This window comes from Poecilia mexicana, unplaced genomic scaffold (assembly GCF_051168715.1).
Source record: "Poecilia mexicana isolate PSO_F unplaced genomic scaffold, ASM5116871v1 scaffold_8, whole genome shotgun sequence".
Lineage (NCBI taxonomy): Eukaryota > Metazoa > Chordata > Actinopteri > Cyprinodontiformes > Poeciliidae > Poecilia > Poecilia mexicana.
This window is the reverse complement of record NW_028263377.1, coordinates 26,857,786-26,875,564: the sequence shown is the minus strand read 5'-3', so window position 1 is coordinate 26,875,564 and position 17,779 is coordinate 26,857,786. Positions and strand designations below refer to the sequence as shown.

Sequence of the window (17,779 nt, the reverse complement as noted above, 5' to 3'; positions counted from 1 at the left end):
TGACAAGCCCCGCCTACCAAAGAGTGGTTAGTATGTGGCGCTTTGGGGAAATTGTAGTCGGCCATTTTACTGATGAGTTACGAATTAAACCTTTTATAAACTGCGATGCAGTGAGAGCTCTGGAGTGAAAAAAACAAACATCATCCTCTTGTCACTTCCTGTCGTCTTCTTCGTTATTTCTGCCAGTAGCAACATCCGGCTGGTGATCATGTGAGTCACGATGTAAAACCACCTCTTCCCAGCTTTTCTCAATTAGCTTATTTCCTTTAAGAACATTTATTTTTGTAATTTCAATTTGCAGTATTCTATGATTAATGGAAATGCGTTACTGTGTGCTCCCATTTTTTATTTTTAAATATTATATTTTATGATATAAATATATTTTCTCGTGTATTGGAACAGGTAACTGTTCTCTTTGTGCTTCATTCATGTAGAAAGTCCCTCTGGCTTTCTGAGTGGAGCCTTTGCTGCTGTTGGTGACGTGTGTTTTAAATGTTTCTATTTTTAAAGGTTTTCTCTGCAGAAGGTTTTTCTCTGGCTCACTGTTTTCTTGGATGGAGCTGTTGGTGTCATCGTCTCTTTGTTTTCCTTTCCTATAGAAGGTACGCCTGGCTCCATGCTGATGTGTTTAGCTCCACTAACGTTCTGGAAATCTGTTTCAAGAGATAAACAGCTTCCTAACAGTGACAAACTGTTTTCATGCCTTTCACCTAAAGAAAATAACAATTTTAGTGTTAAAAGTGCACTAAAAAATACACACAGAGACACACACCTGTAGTTTTTTCAAAGTTTCATAAGTTTTATATTAAAAGAAACTGATATGGAAAATTTTCTTTTGCCTAATTCTTTTCTGTTACTTATATGAATTACTGTCATTTTGGTCTTTAAAATACCAAAATTTCCACTTAACTTTACATTTAGTCTGTTTGATGATGTAATTTTTAAGTATAATTTGATCATTTGATCATCTACTCTGATGACTTTTTACCAAATACTTTTTGACTCTTATCTTTGAATAATGTCTCGGACCGACACTTTTTACTTTTACTTAGTTCTGCTCTGACTTGAGTATAATTTTTGGGTTCTCTTCCCACCTCTGAGTTTGCTGTTCCTCTGTTTTGCATCCTTAGTGTATTTTGTGAAACAGATGTTAATCGGTGAGATGCTGGCGGTGTGAGCTCGGTTCGGTCCAGGTGATGACGCACAAGCCGCCGTCAGAGGGACAGAAAGAGGGGTGTTCCGCTGGCAGCCTCGCTTCTCCTCCTCTGACTCAGCAGCGGAGCAGATGGACAGAGGACGGCTGTCATTTTGCTGAGGACCGACCCGCAGGAAGGAGCCGCGCGTAAAGCCGCCGCGCCATGCCGCCTCTCTGACCGTCCCGCATGGTTCTGGCGGGAAACCATGAAGACGACGCGGAAATGTCGCGCGCTGCTGTCGGTGTGTTTGAACCTGGCGGCTCTGCTGTTCTCCACCACCGCCTTCATCACCACCTACTGGTGCGAGGGCACCCAGCGCGTCCCCAAGCCCAACTGCAGCAAGCAGCGGCGCCACAACTGCATCGACTACGGCGTGAACGAGACGGACCAGAACAAGGTGCACTACAGCTGGGAGACCGGGGACGACCGCTTCCTGTTCCGCCGCTTCCACACCGGCATCTGGTACTCCTGCGAGGAGAACATCCACGGAGCAGGTGGGTACGGGGAACCCCGAGACTCCAGCCTCTCATGACCAGTTTTTACGGAAAGTTTTGGTGTCTTTACGCGCACAAAAACAGCGCGTATTTTCTTCTTCTATGGTTTTTGGCGGATGATAAACAACGAAGTTGGTATTTTTCATTTTAAACTGGATTTCCTGCATGAATTCCGTTATTATTAATAAAACAGGCGGACTGGGAAAGTCTCTCAGGTTTGTCTGGTTTTGATGAAGAGAGGAGCAGGTTTGGGTAAAATATCGACTTGAATGGAAAAGTTTTGATTTTGTTTAAGTTACTAAGATCACAAAACGTCTTCTTTAGTTATCTTCAATTTATTTACTTTTTTTTTTTTTTTGCTTTGTTGCGGCATATTTTTTCCTCCCTCTCTTTCCACTGCTGTGTGATTAATCATAAGAAATATTAGAGAAAAGGAAAATAATCGTAACTGACATGCTGAACAATTCAATGTTTTGCTGTGACATCATTTTGTTAAGGTCTGTGGATGTTTGTTTATTTTATTTATTTATTCATTTGTTGTTGTTGTTCATTCTCTTATCTAATTGGTTATTTATTTTGCAGATCAATGTCTCTGTTTGTTAGTCTGTAATGTTTGTTGTTTTGTACACTAATTGGTGAATACATTAAAATTAATTTAAAAATTAAAAATTAATACACTTTTAACAGTATAATCTACAATATTATCTATTCAACGGGGATCTGTTTCCCACATTTTGAAGGAAAATGATGCATTTTAATGAGAAAATCCTAATTAAGGTCCAGTGGAACCACCTGCCTGGACAGAAGAGAACAAATAGAATCACAAAGACCAAGAAACCCAGCAGCAGGCCAGGGAGGAAGTTGGTTTGGTTCTACAGTAACATCCAAAGTCTGTGATAAATCCATCATGTGGACATGGAGACAGGATGGACCTGCAGACGCATCGGGACATGGACGTCCAGCTAACCGGACAACCTGGACAGCAAGAGATCCATGGTGACTCTGGAGGAGCTGCAGCTGGAAAACCTCAGAACCTGGAATAATCTCCTTCTAATCGGATCCAAAACAGGAATATTATTATAAAATAATCAGATACTCCAACCTTTCTGCTGGAGTGAGAGAAACTGCAAAAATAAAAGCTGTAGTTGAACTATAACTGTTAATGCTCTTGTAGAGATTACAATATAAAACCTACATATAATGTCAGTAAAGCTCATAGAAAGGCATGACTACAGGAAATTTAATTTGTTTTGCATCTTGTTATAATGGGAAACTTTCCTGCTATGCAAACTCATAAGACGTTTCTTGTTAAAGCAAGATGTAAATCATGTTTTAATGTGAAACTTTGTGCAGAACTCATTAAATGAGAAAGTTTCCTCTTGCAACAAGATGCTAAACTTGTTATAACAAGAAACTTTCTCATATTGACACGTTTTGCATCAAACCTTCCTCATTACTGCCGGAAAGTTTCTCATTATAACGAGAAATAAACTTTTGTTTTAACAAGAAACTCTCATTTTAACGGGAAACCTTTTGTCTTCATAATATTTGTTTTAGATGTTATAATGAGAAACTTTCTCGTTAAATTGAGATAAAAACTCGTCTGGTGTTAACGAGTTTCTCCTCATGTTAAAGTTTCTCATATTAAGTTTTGACTTGAATCTTTGCATTCAAAACTTGTTGCTCTGAGAAACTAATTTTAACAAGAAACCTTGTTTTCATGAACTTAGATGTTGTCATAAAGAGAAACTTTCTTTATAATGAGATGTAAAACTCGTCTCGTTTTAATGTGACACTTAAATATTAACAACAAACTTCGTTTTCATGAGATCAGATTTATATGTTGTTGTAAGGAGAAACTTTCCTGTTTATACCGTGATATAAAACTCGTCTCATTTTACCAAGTTTGGCTTCATGTTTTAACGAGACTCCGCTCCTGAATGATTTCTGAGCTTTGGCAGTGAAATGCTTCCATATTTGTTGAACAAAACCATGAAATGAACACAAAGTTTGACGATAAAAACCCTGCGCCAACTTTACTTCACTTTTTCTTTTTGATCCTTTTCTTCTTTCTTTCTTTCTCTTTTAATTATAAGTATTTTTCCTCCTTTCCCCTTTTGTTCTTCATGGACAACAAACCCAGTTCTTGTTTTCTTCTCCATTTTTTCTGAGTTCAGTCAACGTTCTCACAGCAGATCTTGATGCCCAATTTTTATTATTTTTGCTGAAATCATTGGGGTTTTTTTGCTCATATTACCAGTTAAATGCAACTGCAATCAGATGACCCTCAGGTGACCCTCATGATGTCACACATTACTGTTTGTTTATGGCAGTAAAAATGGCCGCCGCGTCTTTGGATCAGTTTCAAAGTTATTCAGCAACAAGATCTGACAACATCATCGCAAGATCATAACAAGACAAAGAGGTCCAACAAAATGGGACGATTAAAGAGACCAAAATGGAGGCTTCTGCTCCTTCGACACGACGACCAGAAGATCACCGGTGAGGCATGGTGGTGGCAGCATCATGCTGTGGTGATGGAAAGTTTAAAAGGGAACTTCGGCTTTGGAGAAAACATTTACTTTTCAGACAGAAGGCATCCAGTTAAAGCTACAGCGACAGTTTAGAGACAACGAGGTAGAGGTTCTGGAGTGGCCTAGACAAAGCCCAGATCTGTTGGCATCTGATCCCCAGAGCTGGAGAGGAAATCTGCAGATCCACACAGACTCCCAGCCAAATACTGGCCTGAAATAATGTCATGTCAGATATTTTTATTTAATTGTTTTTATTTAGTTTTTATTTTCATATTAAGGTTTTTGTATATTTTGGTTAAAAAAGTCACATTTTGTAGATTATGATTTGTGAGAGCAGCAGTCGGGTCAAGTTGTTTCTGTGGAAAGTCTTTTTTTTATTAGCTGATTTTATTCATGTTTTAACTGGAGATCAGAAATGAGACGAAACCCTCATTTAAGATTCTCCAGTTTTTATTTATGAGCGTCGGGGGTTAAAGGTTAAGTGAAGGTAGTCATTACACGGGGAGTTCAGCTGGTTCTGGTCCAACGGGTCGGCAGAGCCAACATCCAACTGAAATCAAATGTAATAACCGACCTTTAACCTCGAGCCGGCAGCGTCTCTTTTACCGTCCGTCCGTCGTAATGTATGTATAATTGCCAAAGTTTGTGATAAACAGTTAAACTCCCAGTAGTTCTGGCAGCCTGCTGTATAATTAGCCTGATTATATCTGCATACTGAGGCATCCTGCTCCCTGTTTTAACTAAATAATTCAGACTGACACTCAGGTACATTACCTGTTGTTTCTCCCAACCATTGGTTCTCATCAGAGCTGTAATTAACCTCCAGACGACATCGAGCCGCTGATTAAACAGGCTGGCAGCTGCAGGCGGCGCCACCAAAGCCACATCCAAACACGAATGATGGGACTTTGAAGAGAATCTGAGAGAAAGGATGTTCGGAAGCACCTGAAGCCTGAAATGAATCAGTTTCATTACTTCCTGATGAACTGGAAATGTGATAAGTGGAAATATTCCTCTCTTTTTTTGAGTAATTAACATTTCAGAGCGGCGCTGTGAGAAGGAGTACGCAGGAATACTGATTGTGCTGTCGGTCCTGTCGGGTCACAGAAGAGCTGCTCACTTTTTAATTACATTTTAAATTCATGTCTTAATCAGACCCTGAGCTGCTCACCTTTAGCGCAGTGCAGACGTTACGTTCATCAGATTTTATCTTTTTTCACCACTTGAGCTCTTTTAACCCCAGAAGAAATTACTGGAGAGATCTTAGATACGTTTCTGAAGTGGTTTCCACTACATTTGGATTACAGTAGCAGCTCTATGCAGGACACCTGGTTTGGACTTCAACCCTGTTAGTTTTTACAGTATTTAAGATTTCCACACTGAAAAATTCACCTTTACTCTGCAAAGACAAAATCTTACCAAGTATTTTTGTCTGGTTTCCAGTGCAAATCGCTGCAAAACTAAGAGGAAACTGATCTGTAGCTTTAAGATGCAAAGCAACATTCTCTGCTTTATTACCTTCATCTGAAATGTTTTCCACTATTATAATTTACTCTGACATTTAAATTGAATTTATCCCTAAAATAAAATGTTTCAGGCGGTTAATAATAACTTGTCATTTTCTGTAAGTTGGTATTTTTATGGAGCTAAATTGTGGCCATAAGCTTTGCTCAAAACACACAAAAATTCTGAAACTGAAAGAAAAAAATAGATTTAAGCAAATTATTTTCAAAAATAATTTTGAAAGTGAAAAATAAAACCTTGAATCTTAAACGTAGCTTTGAATATTTTTTTCAGTTTTGCAATTATGTTTCAGTTTCCAAACTTTTTTTTCAAACATTTTTTTCAGTTTAAAATTATATTTCAGTTTCAAATCTTTTTTCAGTTTTAAAACTTTTTGTTTAAATTCTTTTTTCAGACTCTAAAAAGCAAACCAGATGGCCCTAATTGAGCTCCATAGAATACAAATATACAGTTTAAAGTTACTAAGGTTGTAAACGAGCGTTATTGTTGGCTGAGTTATTCCTGTGGAGGCAGTCTGAGTTTTCCCGAGTGTCTTCATCTGGGCTGGGCGGTGTTGTGAGTGCGTCGGTAATCAGGCCGGTTATGGATGGGCCTGCCTCTTGTCTGTGACACTGCAGAGGCTGAGTTATGGCTCGTGTTGCAGCCACTGATCTGTGACCCGCCGGGTCGCCCAGAGCGCTGATGAACTCCCTGCAGCCGGCGGAGCGTGCCAGCAAGAAAGAATCACGAAGCAGAGAAAACTCCAAACAACCTGAGAGAAATGTTATTAAGTCTGCAGCTCTGAACAGAGCAGAAAAATTAATTACTTCAACAAATGTAAATAATGACAATATTTACAACAGAAGTGATTTCAGAAGGAAGTTTAGCTTTTATGAAAATTTGGCTTATGAAAGCAAACGAGGAAGCAATGAAGCTGTCTTCTATCGCTTACATCTAATTATTATAGACTCAGCTTTGATTGTTTTCCAAATATGGACAACTTCCAGTTTGATGACATCATGTGAATAAAATGGAGGCTGGTTATTCCTGACACTGTGGATAAACTCTGACGGGGCATAAAGGGGCAGTGGCCCAGGGCGCCAAGTTCTGGGGTCCAAAAATTTAGGTTGTTTTTGTAATAAATGTGTTTTACATTGTACCTTATATAAACATCATACGAATTGCAGTGTTTTAATATAAATAATGCTCAAATATTTGAAAATATTAAACTTTTCTTGGGACCAGCATGGAGCCATCACACATATATTAATGTACAATTTTTTTATATTGATTAAATACAATAAAATTTTATTAATCAATTATTCTATTGAGTTACTGAGATTAAAGCCTTTTTACAAGATTAAAAATGCAAAAATACAAACATTTTGACAGTAATTAATGACAGTATTCCTTAAGTTAAGTTTTTAATTTTAGATGCAAAATATTGATAATTGATCATTTTGCAGTTTTGAATTAATTATTACTTGGATTATGGGTTGTTGTTTTTTCAGCAAATGTTTTTTTTAAGTCTGTATATTCCAGTTAATCTATTACTAAAGTAACTGACGCTTATTCCAATAATCGGTTAATCCGATTAATCATTTCAGCCGTAATTGATACGTCAGCGACAGAAAATCTATACCTGTATTTCTGTATGGCTGCCATAAGCCAGAAGCTAATTTTAAAGTATTTATGATCAAGGTTTTGAATAAAATCACCATTTTCACTACATTCCTTCTTGGTTCATCATTAAAGGTGCGAGTATAAAGTTGTTCTCTGATAGAAAAGACTCTGCAGCTTAATAAGACGCTAATTAGACCGCCTGTGTTAATAAACCTGACATGTTCTAATAACTGGTAGCAGCTCTATTTGCTAACTCCTGTCGTTTCCTCCCTCTGTTCTGGCTCGTCTGCTGCTCTGTTTGCCTCATTTCACCTTTTTCTTCACCTTTTCTCTCCTCCGTCGCTCCCTCTGCCTCCTCTCAGGTGAGAAGTGCAGGAGCTTCATTGATCTGGCCCCGGCGTCGGAGAGAGGTGAGTAATGACGGTCATTAAGGCTGCGCCGCCGCTCCCTGCTGCGGCCCACCTGTTCCCAGAGCCCAGGGAAATCCGAGGAAAAGAAGGGGGAAAAACAAAAACATCTCTTTTCTGGGCTCTCTGTGTTTATCAGGAGGAGCTAAACGAGTCAACCTGCAGAGACCGAAATGGGATTTTTAAACTTATTTATTAAAGATGCATCTTCATCTTCTGAAAGAGGAAATGATTAAAAACTCCCAAAAGTAAGTTTATAACAGATGCAGAACCTTTGAAGGAGATGTTGACGATGCATTTGCTTAAAATAGAGCAAAGCAGGGCCGGCCCAAGGCACCTGCATATTAAACAGCTGATTAGGACCCTCACCACCAGGGGGCTCCCACGTTCACCAAGCCATGAGCAGGTAGAGGAAACTGAAACTGAGATGTGCTAACTGATCAATGATCAAGCCGATTATCTTTGGTTGATTTATCGAAGTTATTGGAGCCTGAAGCTGTGAGATGATCAGGATGTTCCCTTCTGAATCCCACCTGATCGGTTTTCTGTCTGACTCTAGATTCCTGCTGGTGTTTATATCCTGGAGCTGATGAAAGGAATATCTGAGCATTCAGAAGAAACAGAATATTTTTGGTGCCTTTAGCTTCACACTGAGCTGCTTGTTAATAATAAAAGTTCTCAGATGTTTCATCTGTTAAAACCAGAGCAGCAGCGATGATGGGATTAGCCGGACAACCTTCTTCTTCTTCTTTCATCTTTTGAAGCCAAAATGCTGCTTGGTGAGTTTGTAGGCGGACAAGAGTTCGATTGAGCTTCCAAAACTAAACTCTGATTTAACTACGAACCTGGGGGTGGATTCACACCTGACACGTTTGGTCCGCTTTAAACGGACCAGAGTTCGATTCCCCCGACACACTAAGGGTGTTTTCCCACCTGCTAGTCTGGTAGACTCGTTTCGATTGGGGACCAAACTTCATCATCTGCTCCATCTCCAGCTGCTGTGGTTCCCTTTCTCTCTGCGCCGAGTCAAACCAACCAAACCCTTTGAGCAATCTGTTCCCCTCCTGGCCTGTGGAGGCGCTGCAACAAGAACCACTGGAGGAAACTGTCACGTTTTGCCGTAGTTGAGGTGAGGATGAATGCAGAGGACCCAGTTAGTGGTGTGAAAAAATGATGATTTAATCGACAAACTCACAGAAAACCAGGCAGCACAGGTGAACGAGGAGACAAGGAGTTCAACACTGTTAGCACTGGAGTGACAACGACAAGCAATGACTATGACAAGGACCCGACGAAGAAACAGACACATGTGGGAGTAATCAGGGAAACAGGACACAGCTGGGGTCAGTCAAAGGGAAGACAAGACACAGGAACTAAATTGATTAGAAAATTAAGAAAATTTTACATCCTCACAGAAACGACATAAAAACCTCTGGGCAACTTCCTTCTTCATGAAATGGAAACAAAAATGGAGGCGTCAGATTTTAGCGGCTGAAGATTTTAGCCTTGCGTTAGCCATGCGCTCTTGTTCTTTAACTACAGACAAAAGTGAAATCAATCACTAAAATCCTTTTTGTGATTGATTTCAGTGGTTCTTGGTGCAGCGCCCCCACAGGCGAGGAGGGGAACAGGTTCCTCGAAGGGTTTGGTTGGTTTGACTCAGTGCAGTGTGAAAGAAAAACACAGCGGTTGAAAATGCAACTAATTCAGGTGGGAAAACATCCTGAAAACATTTAACACATCTTTAAATTTGAATACCTTTTAAATTAAATAATCATATACAACGTAGTGAGTCTGCATTAAACATAATGCTTCCCCAAAGTAACTCAGTTTGTGTGAGTTATTCAGTGTTTTATCAAAATTCAGCTGTGAATTAATTAATGGGATCCTGCGTTGTGAGCCGCCCTGAGGGTCTAAATTTAATTAAATGTCCATTCTTGTTTTGGAAATCTATAGAGGAGCCCTGAAAAAGAAACAAGCTTCACACTCGGGACCCACAGACGTCACGCGCCGCTGACACAAACATGCACGTGCACACGCCGTAATTAAAGTCAGTAATTATATCCGCTCGTGTTGCGACTCGGTCTGATGAGCTGCTGCCTTCCTGTTATCAGCCGAGTCCCTCCAACATGTTTTATTGACTGTCTGCTGATACGACAGAGGAGGGAAACCCGACACTGCGTCCGCCTCCAGAGGAGTCACACCCTGCATGTTCTCTGTCAGGAGTGAAAAGTTTCTGCTGAAGGGAAAAACGGAGGCAGCGGATGAAATGGATACAAAATGCAACAAACTGACTTCCTCTGAATAGTCCTGATTGGGAAATCCTTCGAATAATGTAGCAGGGTACATTACAAGTTTGAATGTTTTGCTGATTAATGTTGTGGACATGTGGGAGAAGCTGATTGTGTTAAATACTGGAGGGGTTTCCTCTGGGTTCTTCAAGCTCAAAGTCCAAAAATACTTAAATTAAAATCCTCATAACTTATGTCATTAAAACTAGTAAAGCTGAAAGCAGGAAACGTCTCCAGCAGCGTTCCCACATCAGCTGTGAGCAGCTGCTGTCTTCCAGGTGTGCTGTGGCTGTCGGTGGTTTCGGAGGTGCTGTACATCCTGCTGCTGGTGGTCGGCTTCAGCCTCATGTGTCTGGAGCTTTTCCACTCCAGCAACGTCATCGACGGACTCAAACTCAATGCCTTCGCCGCCGTCTTCACCGTACTGTCCGGTAAGAAAAGGATAAATCCGCTCAGAGGGATTTCACTCCCCTGCTTCAGCTTATCACTAAATCCTGAAAATGCTTTTAAAATTCACTTCTAGTATCTGATTTAAGTCGAGACGGAAGCAGTAAATAAATGTTTCACCAAGTGTGACTCCACAGCAGAAAGGCTGGTATCCGGTTTTTGTTCCTCAGAATAGAGAAAACATGAACAAGTTTGATTGTAGCTGTAAAAATATAAGGCAAATATGCAATAACCTTTTTATTTTACGACTTATTTATTTAGAAATCTACTTTCAACAGAAAACAGATTACTCTCTGAAATACATTAAAATGTTGAACATTTATTTTATCATTCAGCAGGTAAAAAATAATGAAAAGTTAAAGCATCTGAGTCACATCACATCTATTCTCCTTTTTCATGCAGCTATTTTACTGCTTTCAATTGTTTATTATTTTCTATAAGAAAGTCAAAACCTTCGTTTTCCACATAAACTGGTTTTAAACCAGTAGTGTGATTGGAGCGTTAGTGTCTGAGGAAGTTTCTTAACATTTCATCATGTAGTCCAGATGCAAAAAACTTTTCATTAAAACATAAAATTCAAGCATTTCTAGGATTTCCAGCGTTTCTTCTTCATGGCTGGAGGAGTGAGGCAGAGGTTTGGGTTCAGTTCCAGGCTTCACTGTTTTCCTGCCAGGACTTTTTAAACTCAAGTTAAACCTCTTACACAAGAAGCCGCCTCTGATGGCTGGTCCTCTGAGGACAGAAACCGGAAAGACGGAAAGACGGAAGGACGGAAAAGTGTTTCGCTGTTTTCTAGACTCATCAGATGATCATGAAACTGAGGGACATAAAACCTGAAGGAGGAATCCAGGAAAATGATGATCAGCAGAAAACTATGGAGGAACGAGGCGGATCAGAACCGGGCCGACCCAAATATTGAGGCTGATCAGAACCGGGCCCAAACACTGAGGCTGATCAGAACCGGACCCAAACCCTGAGGCTGATCAGAACCGGACCCAAACCCTGAGGCTGATCAGAACCGGACCCAAACACTGAGGCTGATCAGAGCATTAAATCAATTTATTCAGCGTAATTCTGAGAATTGGAAACGTTCTGATTTATTACTGAGGCTGCAGAGATTTACTGCTGCTGTGATCCCACTAATGATCCAGAGTCAGAAATTAAATGTAACTTAGAACCTTTTCACTGTCACCATATGCAAATTTAATGCCATAAAATGTTTTAATATAAAAAAAATACATGAAGAAGGGATCGTAAACAAAATTCTTTAATTAAATCAAACTCAATAAATATGTTTTTGGGGAAACTTTTCAGATGCTTTGCTGCTATAATTTCATTGGATATAATTTTTTTTCAGTTACAAATTCTCTTATTTCATATATTTTAAGAAATAAATATTCTTCACCCCTCACTGCAAAAACACTGTGTATTTTCTGGCTTTAAAACAGTGCAGAGTTCATCCAAAAAGCATAAAATATTAGAATATAATTTAAAAGAATTGAGCTTCTTTATTTTGGTCTCCTTAGAAGCTACATGTTTCATAAATGTCAGATATTTCCGCTGGATGTGAATCCAGATGTGAACTCTTACATGACGTTTTCCTCTGCAGGCCTTCTGGGGATGGTGGCCCACATGATGTACACTCAGGTGTTCCAGATCACAGTCAGTCTGGGCCCTGAAGACTGGAGGCCCCACAGCTGGGACTACGGCTGGTCCTTCTGGTCAGTCGCTTCCACTTAAAACTAATGCTCAGCAAATGGAGAAAAAATTAATGTTATGAATTACAAAAAAAGGCTTACACATAAAAAACAATTCTTAATGTAGATTTTTGTATTAATTTTGAATTAATTTACTAACTATTTTGGGAATGGAATTTAGGTAATATTTTGATCATTTGTGATATTTATGCAGTTATTCATGTGGGCGTTTTTCAAAGACTGGTAGCTCCTTTATTGTACATCTTTGTTACCATAGAACAAAAAAATGTGAAGAGCCGGCCTTGCCAAACGTGGCACAAAATATAGAAATAATAAATTCCTTGATGAACATAATGTGCCAAATATTGCATCCCCAAAACAAGAACTTCTTATCTTCCTTTTTATGTCATTGTCATTTTTTTCAATTTTTTTATGTTCAGTATTTATTTTTACTGTATTTTCTATTATTATGAAAAAGTGAGAACAAATTAAGCAACAAAAAGTGACAGTGAATTAAAAAAATGTGTTAAATACAAAATATGAAAAAATTAGAAAAAAATGATAAAATTAAAAAGAAACTAATTAATAAAACAAAAGATTAGAAATGATTTATTTTATAATTCAGTGTGACATGCATTAATATTTGCTTATCATTCTTTACAATTATGATTTAACATTAGCACTGCTATTCAAATTTCCATTTTATTTCCATCAACACATCAGCAGTGATGAGAACAACATTTAACCCAGAAAAACAAAGTACAGAACAGCAGAGACATCAGAGTAACAACCCTGACCAACAGTCAGAGACAACAGAGGAAGGCTAGTTGGGTTTGCAGAACTCTGCCGAGGCTCCAAACCAACCAACTGTAACTCCAGCATGCAGCGGCTCAGTGAATGTGGTCTGGACTCTGTGGATCAGAGTCATGGTTTCAGAAATGCTGTAGAAGGACAGAAGACCTGCTCTGTGGTCCAGGTACACTCCGACTCTGGAGGAAACTGGACCTGAGACGTCAGTCCAGATGTTGTTGTGACCAAATTTAGAACTGGAACAATCTAAAGCCCACGATATGTCATTACCTCCAAATCCACATTTCTTCCCCTGCCCTGCTGTGCTGATGTTCTTGTATGCGATGGCCACAGAAATCATGCCTCTCCACTCCACCTCCCAGTAACAACGTCCAGTCAGACTCTCTCTGCTCAGAACCTGAGAATATTTAGTGAATCTGTCTGGGTGACTGGAAGAAGACTGAGGTTGCTTTATAAGTGTCACCTTCCTGTTCCCCTCTGATAGCACCAGGTATCTGTATGCTGTGTTTGGATCCAGTGTGATTTCACAAGAATATTTTAAGAATCCAGCTCTGGGTTCTGGTTCTGGTTCTGACAGTAAAACATCCACCTTTCTGACCATCAGTGAGATGGTTCTCCATGAGTCTCTCAGGACGTCCTGTAGTTTCTCTCTGAGCTCTGACACAGCTGCTGTCACGTCCTCAAAGTGTCTCAGAGGACGGATGTTGATGCTGGATGAGTGTGTGGCTGTAATGTCCTCAAAGTGCGGTGGAAGGACCTCTAAGCTGGATGAGCCTTTAGGCTCCCTGGGTGGCAGTGAGGGGTAGTTGAGGAGAAACTGGTTGTGATCCTCTGTGTGTGAGAGCTGCTCCAGCTCAGCGTCTTTCCTCTTCAGCTCACTGATCTCCTGCTCCAGCTTCTCCTGAACATCTTTGACTCGACTCACTTCAGTTTCCTGCTGGGATCTGATCTGCTGCTTCACATAAAAGCTTCCTTTCTGGAGGAGACGGATCAGCTCAGTGAAGATCTCCTCACTGTCCTCCACTGTTTTATCAGCAGAGACATTGATGGCCTCCACCTCCTGCTGAAGCAGCTTCACATCTTCCTCTCTGTCCTGGATTCTCTGCTGGATGTTTCCTCGTCTCTCCTCCAGCTCTCTCTGCCTCTCAGTCCTTCCTGCTGCAGCTGACACTGTGTCATGACCTTTATGTTCATCCAGTAAACAAAAAGCACAGATACACTTCTGATCGGTGCGGCAGAACATCTTCATCACCTCATCATGCTGAGAGCAGATGTTCTCCTGCAGGTTCCTGGACGGCTCCACCAGCTTGTGATTCTTCAGTCCAGGGACATCAAGGTGAGGCTGGAGATGATTCTCACAGTAGGAAACCAAACAGACCAGGCAGGACTTGAAGGCTTTCAGTTTCCTCCCAGTGCAGATTTCACAGGCCACATCTTCAGGTCCAGCATAGCGGTGATCAGCAGGAGCAGTTTGGAGTCCAGTCTTCTTCATCTGCTCCACTAAAGCTGCTAGCATGGTGCTCCTCTTTAGTGCAGGCCTGGGTGTGAACGTCTCCCTGCACTGAGGGCAGCTGTGGATTCCCTTCTGATCCTCTGCATCCCAGTGGTCTGTAATACAGCTCATGCAGTAGCTGTGTCCACAGGGAATCGTCACCGGATCCTTCAGCAGATCCAAACAGATCGAACAGGAGAAAGTTTCTCTGTCCAGCTGATTCTGCTCCATTTCTGCTCTCAGTCACAGCGACTGTGATTTTCACTTCCTGAGACAGAAACAGGGTTGAGCTCTGATCTGTAAATCAGGTGTCAATACAGAGAGGCTGCAGCCAATCAGCTTTCACCTTCAGCAGGTGTTGGTTCCTCCCAGCTTCAAGGTGTGTTTGAGCAGGAAGAAGAAGGAGGAATATCAGGGTTAAGAAAAGCCTGGAAGATGACTAACCAAATGAACGGCATAAATAAAGTCAGGCCAAGTTTATCTGTGTATCAGGTTTCAGCAACTAGGCAGTTCAAAGTTCTTTACATCATAAAAACATCATAAATTATGAAACGAGCAATAAACATGGCAGTTTATCAAATGCCATCAAGCAAATACACATTGATTATGTTGATCAATGTCTTACTTACTACTAATCAAAAGCAGCTTTTTGGGGTTTTTAGCCGTGATTTAAAGGAACTCAGTGTTTCGGCTGTTTTGTAGAAGTTTGTTCCAGATTAGAGAGGCATAAAAAGTGAATTCTGGGGATCCAGAAGACCTGAGTGGTCTGTAAGGCTGATAAAACATCCAAACCTGAAGGCGTGCAGGTTAGCAGGCGGTGGCGTTCAGCCCCCAGGTGAGTGACAGGGCCGCTGTCTCAGATAATCATCCAGTCAGACCTTCACAGCTCTCTGCTCTTTGGTAAAACCAAGCAGCAGCTCAAACAAATCACCCGTCAAACAAGGACGGGGAGAACAACCTCATCTGCTTGATACTCTCCTCCCATAAACCTTTGACCTCGCATGCCGTGCGTTTCTGACGACATGCAGTCAGGTTTTATTAAGCTGATATTTAGTGCCAGGAAGCATCAGTCCTTTCATTAGAGTCCCTCATTCTGCTCAGAAACCTTCAGGTCGAAAAGTCCTGAAGCCGATGTTGTTCATCTGCTGCATCAGCACCACTTTAAAAGTATTACATTAATTATTAATATAATAAAAAGATTCGTATCCATTTTTCAGATTTTATCACATTCAGTCTTTCCAGCCCCAGACCATCACACTACCACCACCGTGTTCTGGTATTACGTCCCACCAGATGTAATGTCTACTGGGACTACTGGAGTCTCAGAAAAAAAAATGTCTCAGCAACCATTTCCAGACGGATGTAAATGACTTCCTTGAATTTCTTAGATCAGGGATCAACGTGTTGCTTTTTGAGATCTTTTCGCCTACTTCATGACGTCAGGCAGGTTCTGCTTAAGTAAATCCTCGAGTCTACAGGTCAGGCAGGATCAGACAGCAGGGTTGCTTGGGAAATTGAACGTTGGAAGGTAATCGCAGTTTGTTTGTTAGCTAACTGACTGATTTTCTCTTTGCGTCTCCAACCAGCATGGCGTGGGGCTCCTTCACCTGCTGCATGGCCGCCTCCGTCACCACCCTCAACTCCTACACCAAGACCGTCATCGAGTTCCGACACAAACGCAAGCTGTTCGAGCAGGGCCTGCGCGAGGAGCAGAGCTACCTGGACCAGGAGGCCTTCCACTACTTCCGGGACCGCTCCCTGCAGTCCGTCTCCGGCTCCGTGGAGGTCTACCCCGGCCACCCCAGAGCCGGTCTCATCGGGCCCGGCCCGGCGCCGGGTCATGGGAATATGAGGGGAACGTCGGCCTCCATAGACCTGGGGGAGAACACAGACTCTCTGGGGGAGGAGCAGTGCTGAGGCCTGGAGGCTCCGGACCGTTTTCCTCAGCAGACTCCGCTCAACAGCAGAACTGGACCAGAGATAAAATGGAAACGTACGGATTAAACGTGACAGATGCTGTTTGTTTTTGTCAAAATAAATGATGTCAGTCTAACATGTGAGCGACTGATTGAAGTCCGTCACACGTCTGTGTGAAGAGTCAGCGTTGTCTGTCCGGTGTCCAACGATTTTCAGTATTTTTAAGACGTTAGCATCTGAGTTGGTTTAAATTTGGATGATCAGAATCTGCTGTAGCAGGAAGTTAATGGATATAAAGAAATGCCAAAAAGCAGAACAGCAGCAGCAGAGAAAACTCAGAAAAGTTTTAAATGTCACTAAAACGGCTACATCTCAGGAAAAGATGGTTGCCATGGTGATTCCCACCTTTTCTGGGCAATGCAGTTAAACCTTTACAATATAACATATATTAGCTTTGATTTATTAACCTTATTAAGAAGTTGGAATGTATTTTAATGCTGAGTCTCTGGTTGCCGTAATAAAAAGCAGCAACTTCAAGAAAATAATCTGATGAGATTATCTGATGAATTTAGATTTAAATTAAGTAATCCCATAGAGAAAACAGAAGGATGCCACCGGAGGAAACTGTTTGAGTTGTGTAATGCTTTGGTGGATTGTAAACAGCAGGGATTAAATTGGCTGAGAATCGCCGTGGTAACCGGGTGGGTTTGGGGTCAATGTTAATCCAAACACAAGTTGCAAAGCTCTGTGCTGCCTGGCTGCAAACTGCCGGTTTGTGCCGGATCTTAATGTTCGTTTTAACGCTTTGTGTTTTCTCTCTCTTTGTCCAACTCAGTTCCCGTAAAGTTTCTAACTGCAGACTGAAAGGACTGTGAAGAAAAACCCTTTCAAGAGTTTGGGGATTTTTGTATGACGTCGACTGTTTTAGGTTTTAGTCTAGTGGTTACATATGTATTAAAGCAACAGACTATTAACGTAGCACTGAGCTTAGCGAGGGCTGCTCTGAGGTCTGAAGTCCTCGTCTCAGATGGAAATTAATCTTGAATTTCATTCAGAAATCAAAGTTCAAGAGTCTGAAGACGAGTTGAAATTTGTGTAAGTTTTAATACAGCAAATTGGGTCCATAAAGTTAGCTCAAATATTTTTTAAAGAGAAAAAAAATTAGAAAAAGGAAAAAAAAATTAATTGAAAAAAATTTTTCAGTTTTGAAACTGAAAACAAATGGAATAAAAAAATATTTTTGAAACTGGAAGTTTGGAAAAAAATTTTTTTTTGAAATTTAAAAAAAAAACAACTTATTTTCAGATTTATGTTTTTTTTTCTAGCAAATATTCAACTTATCAAACTCAGGAATTTTCTTATTTTTTC

At 40.7% G+C, this 17,779-nt stretch overlaps 2 protein-coding genes across 2 annotated transcripts; one reads left to right on the top strand and one right to left on the bottom strand.

Moving 5' to 3' along the window:
• Positions 1–1,216: 1,216 nt before the first annotated feature.
• On the top strand, positions 1,217–16,547 carry gsg1l (gsg1-like). The gene is made up of 5 exons (XM_014976006.2): positions 1,217–1,690; positions 7,713–7,760; positions 10,327–10,479; positions 12,105–12,216; positions 16,081–16,547. The coding sequence occupies exons 1-5, from the start codon at positions 1,402–1,404 to the stop codon at positions 16,409–16,411; spliced, it is 933 nt and encodes a 310-aa protein (XP_014831492.1). The 5' UTR covers positions 1,217–1,401; the 3' UTR covers positions 16,412–16,547.
• On the bottom strand, positions 12,423–14,733 carry LOC106909597 (tripartite motif-containing protein 16-like). Its single transcript, XM_014976005.2, has one exon. The coding sequence runs from the start codon at positions 14,723–14,725 to the stop codon at positions 13,016–13,018; it is 1,710 nt and encodes a 569-aa protein (XP_014831491.2). The 5' UTR covers positions 14,726–14,733; the 3' UTR covers positions 12,423–13,015.
• Positions 16,548–17,779: the final 1,232 nt, after the last annotated feature.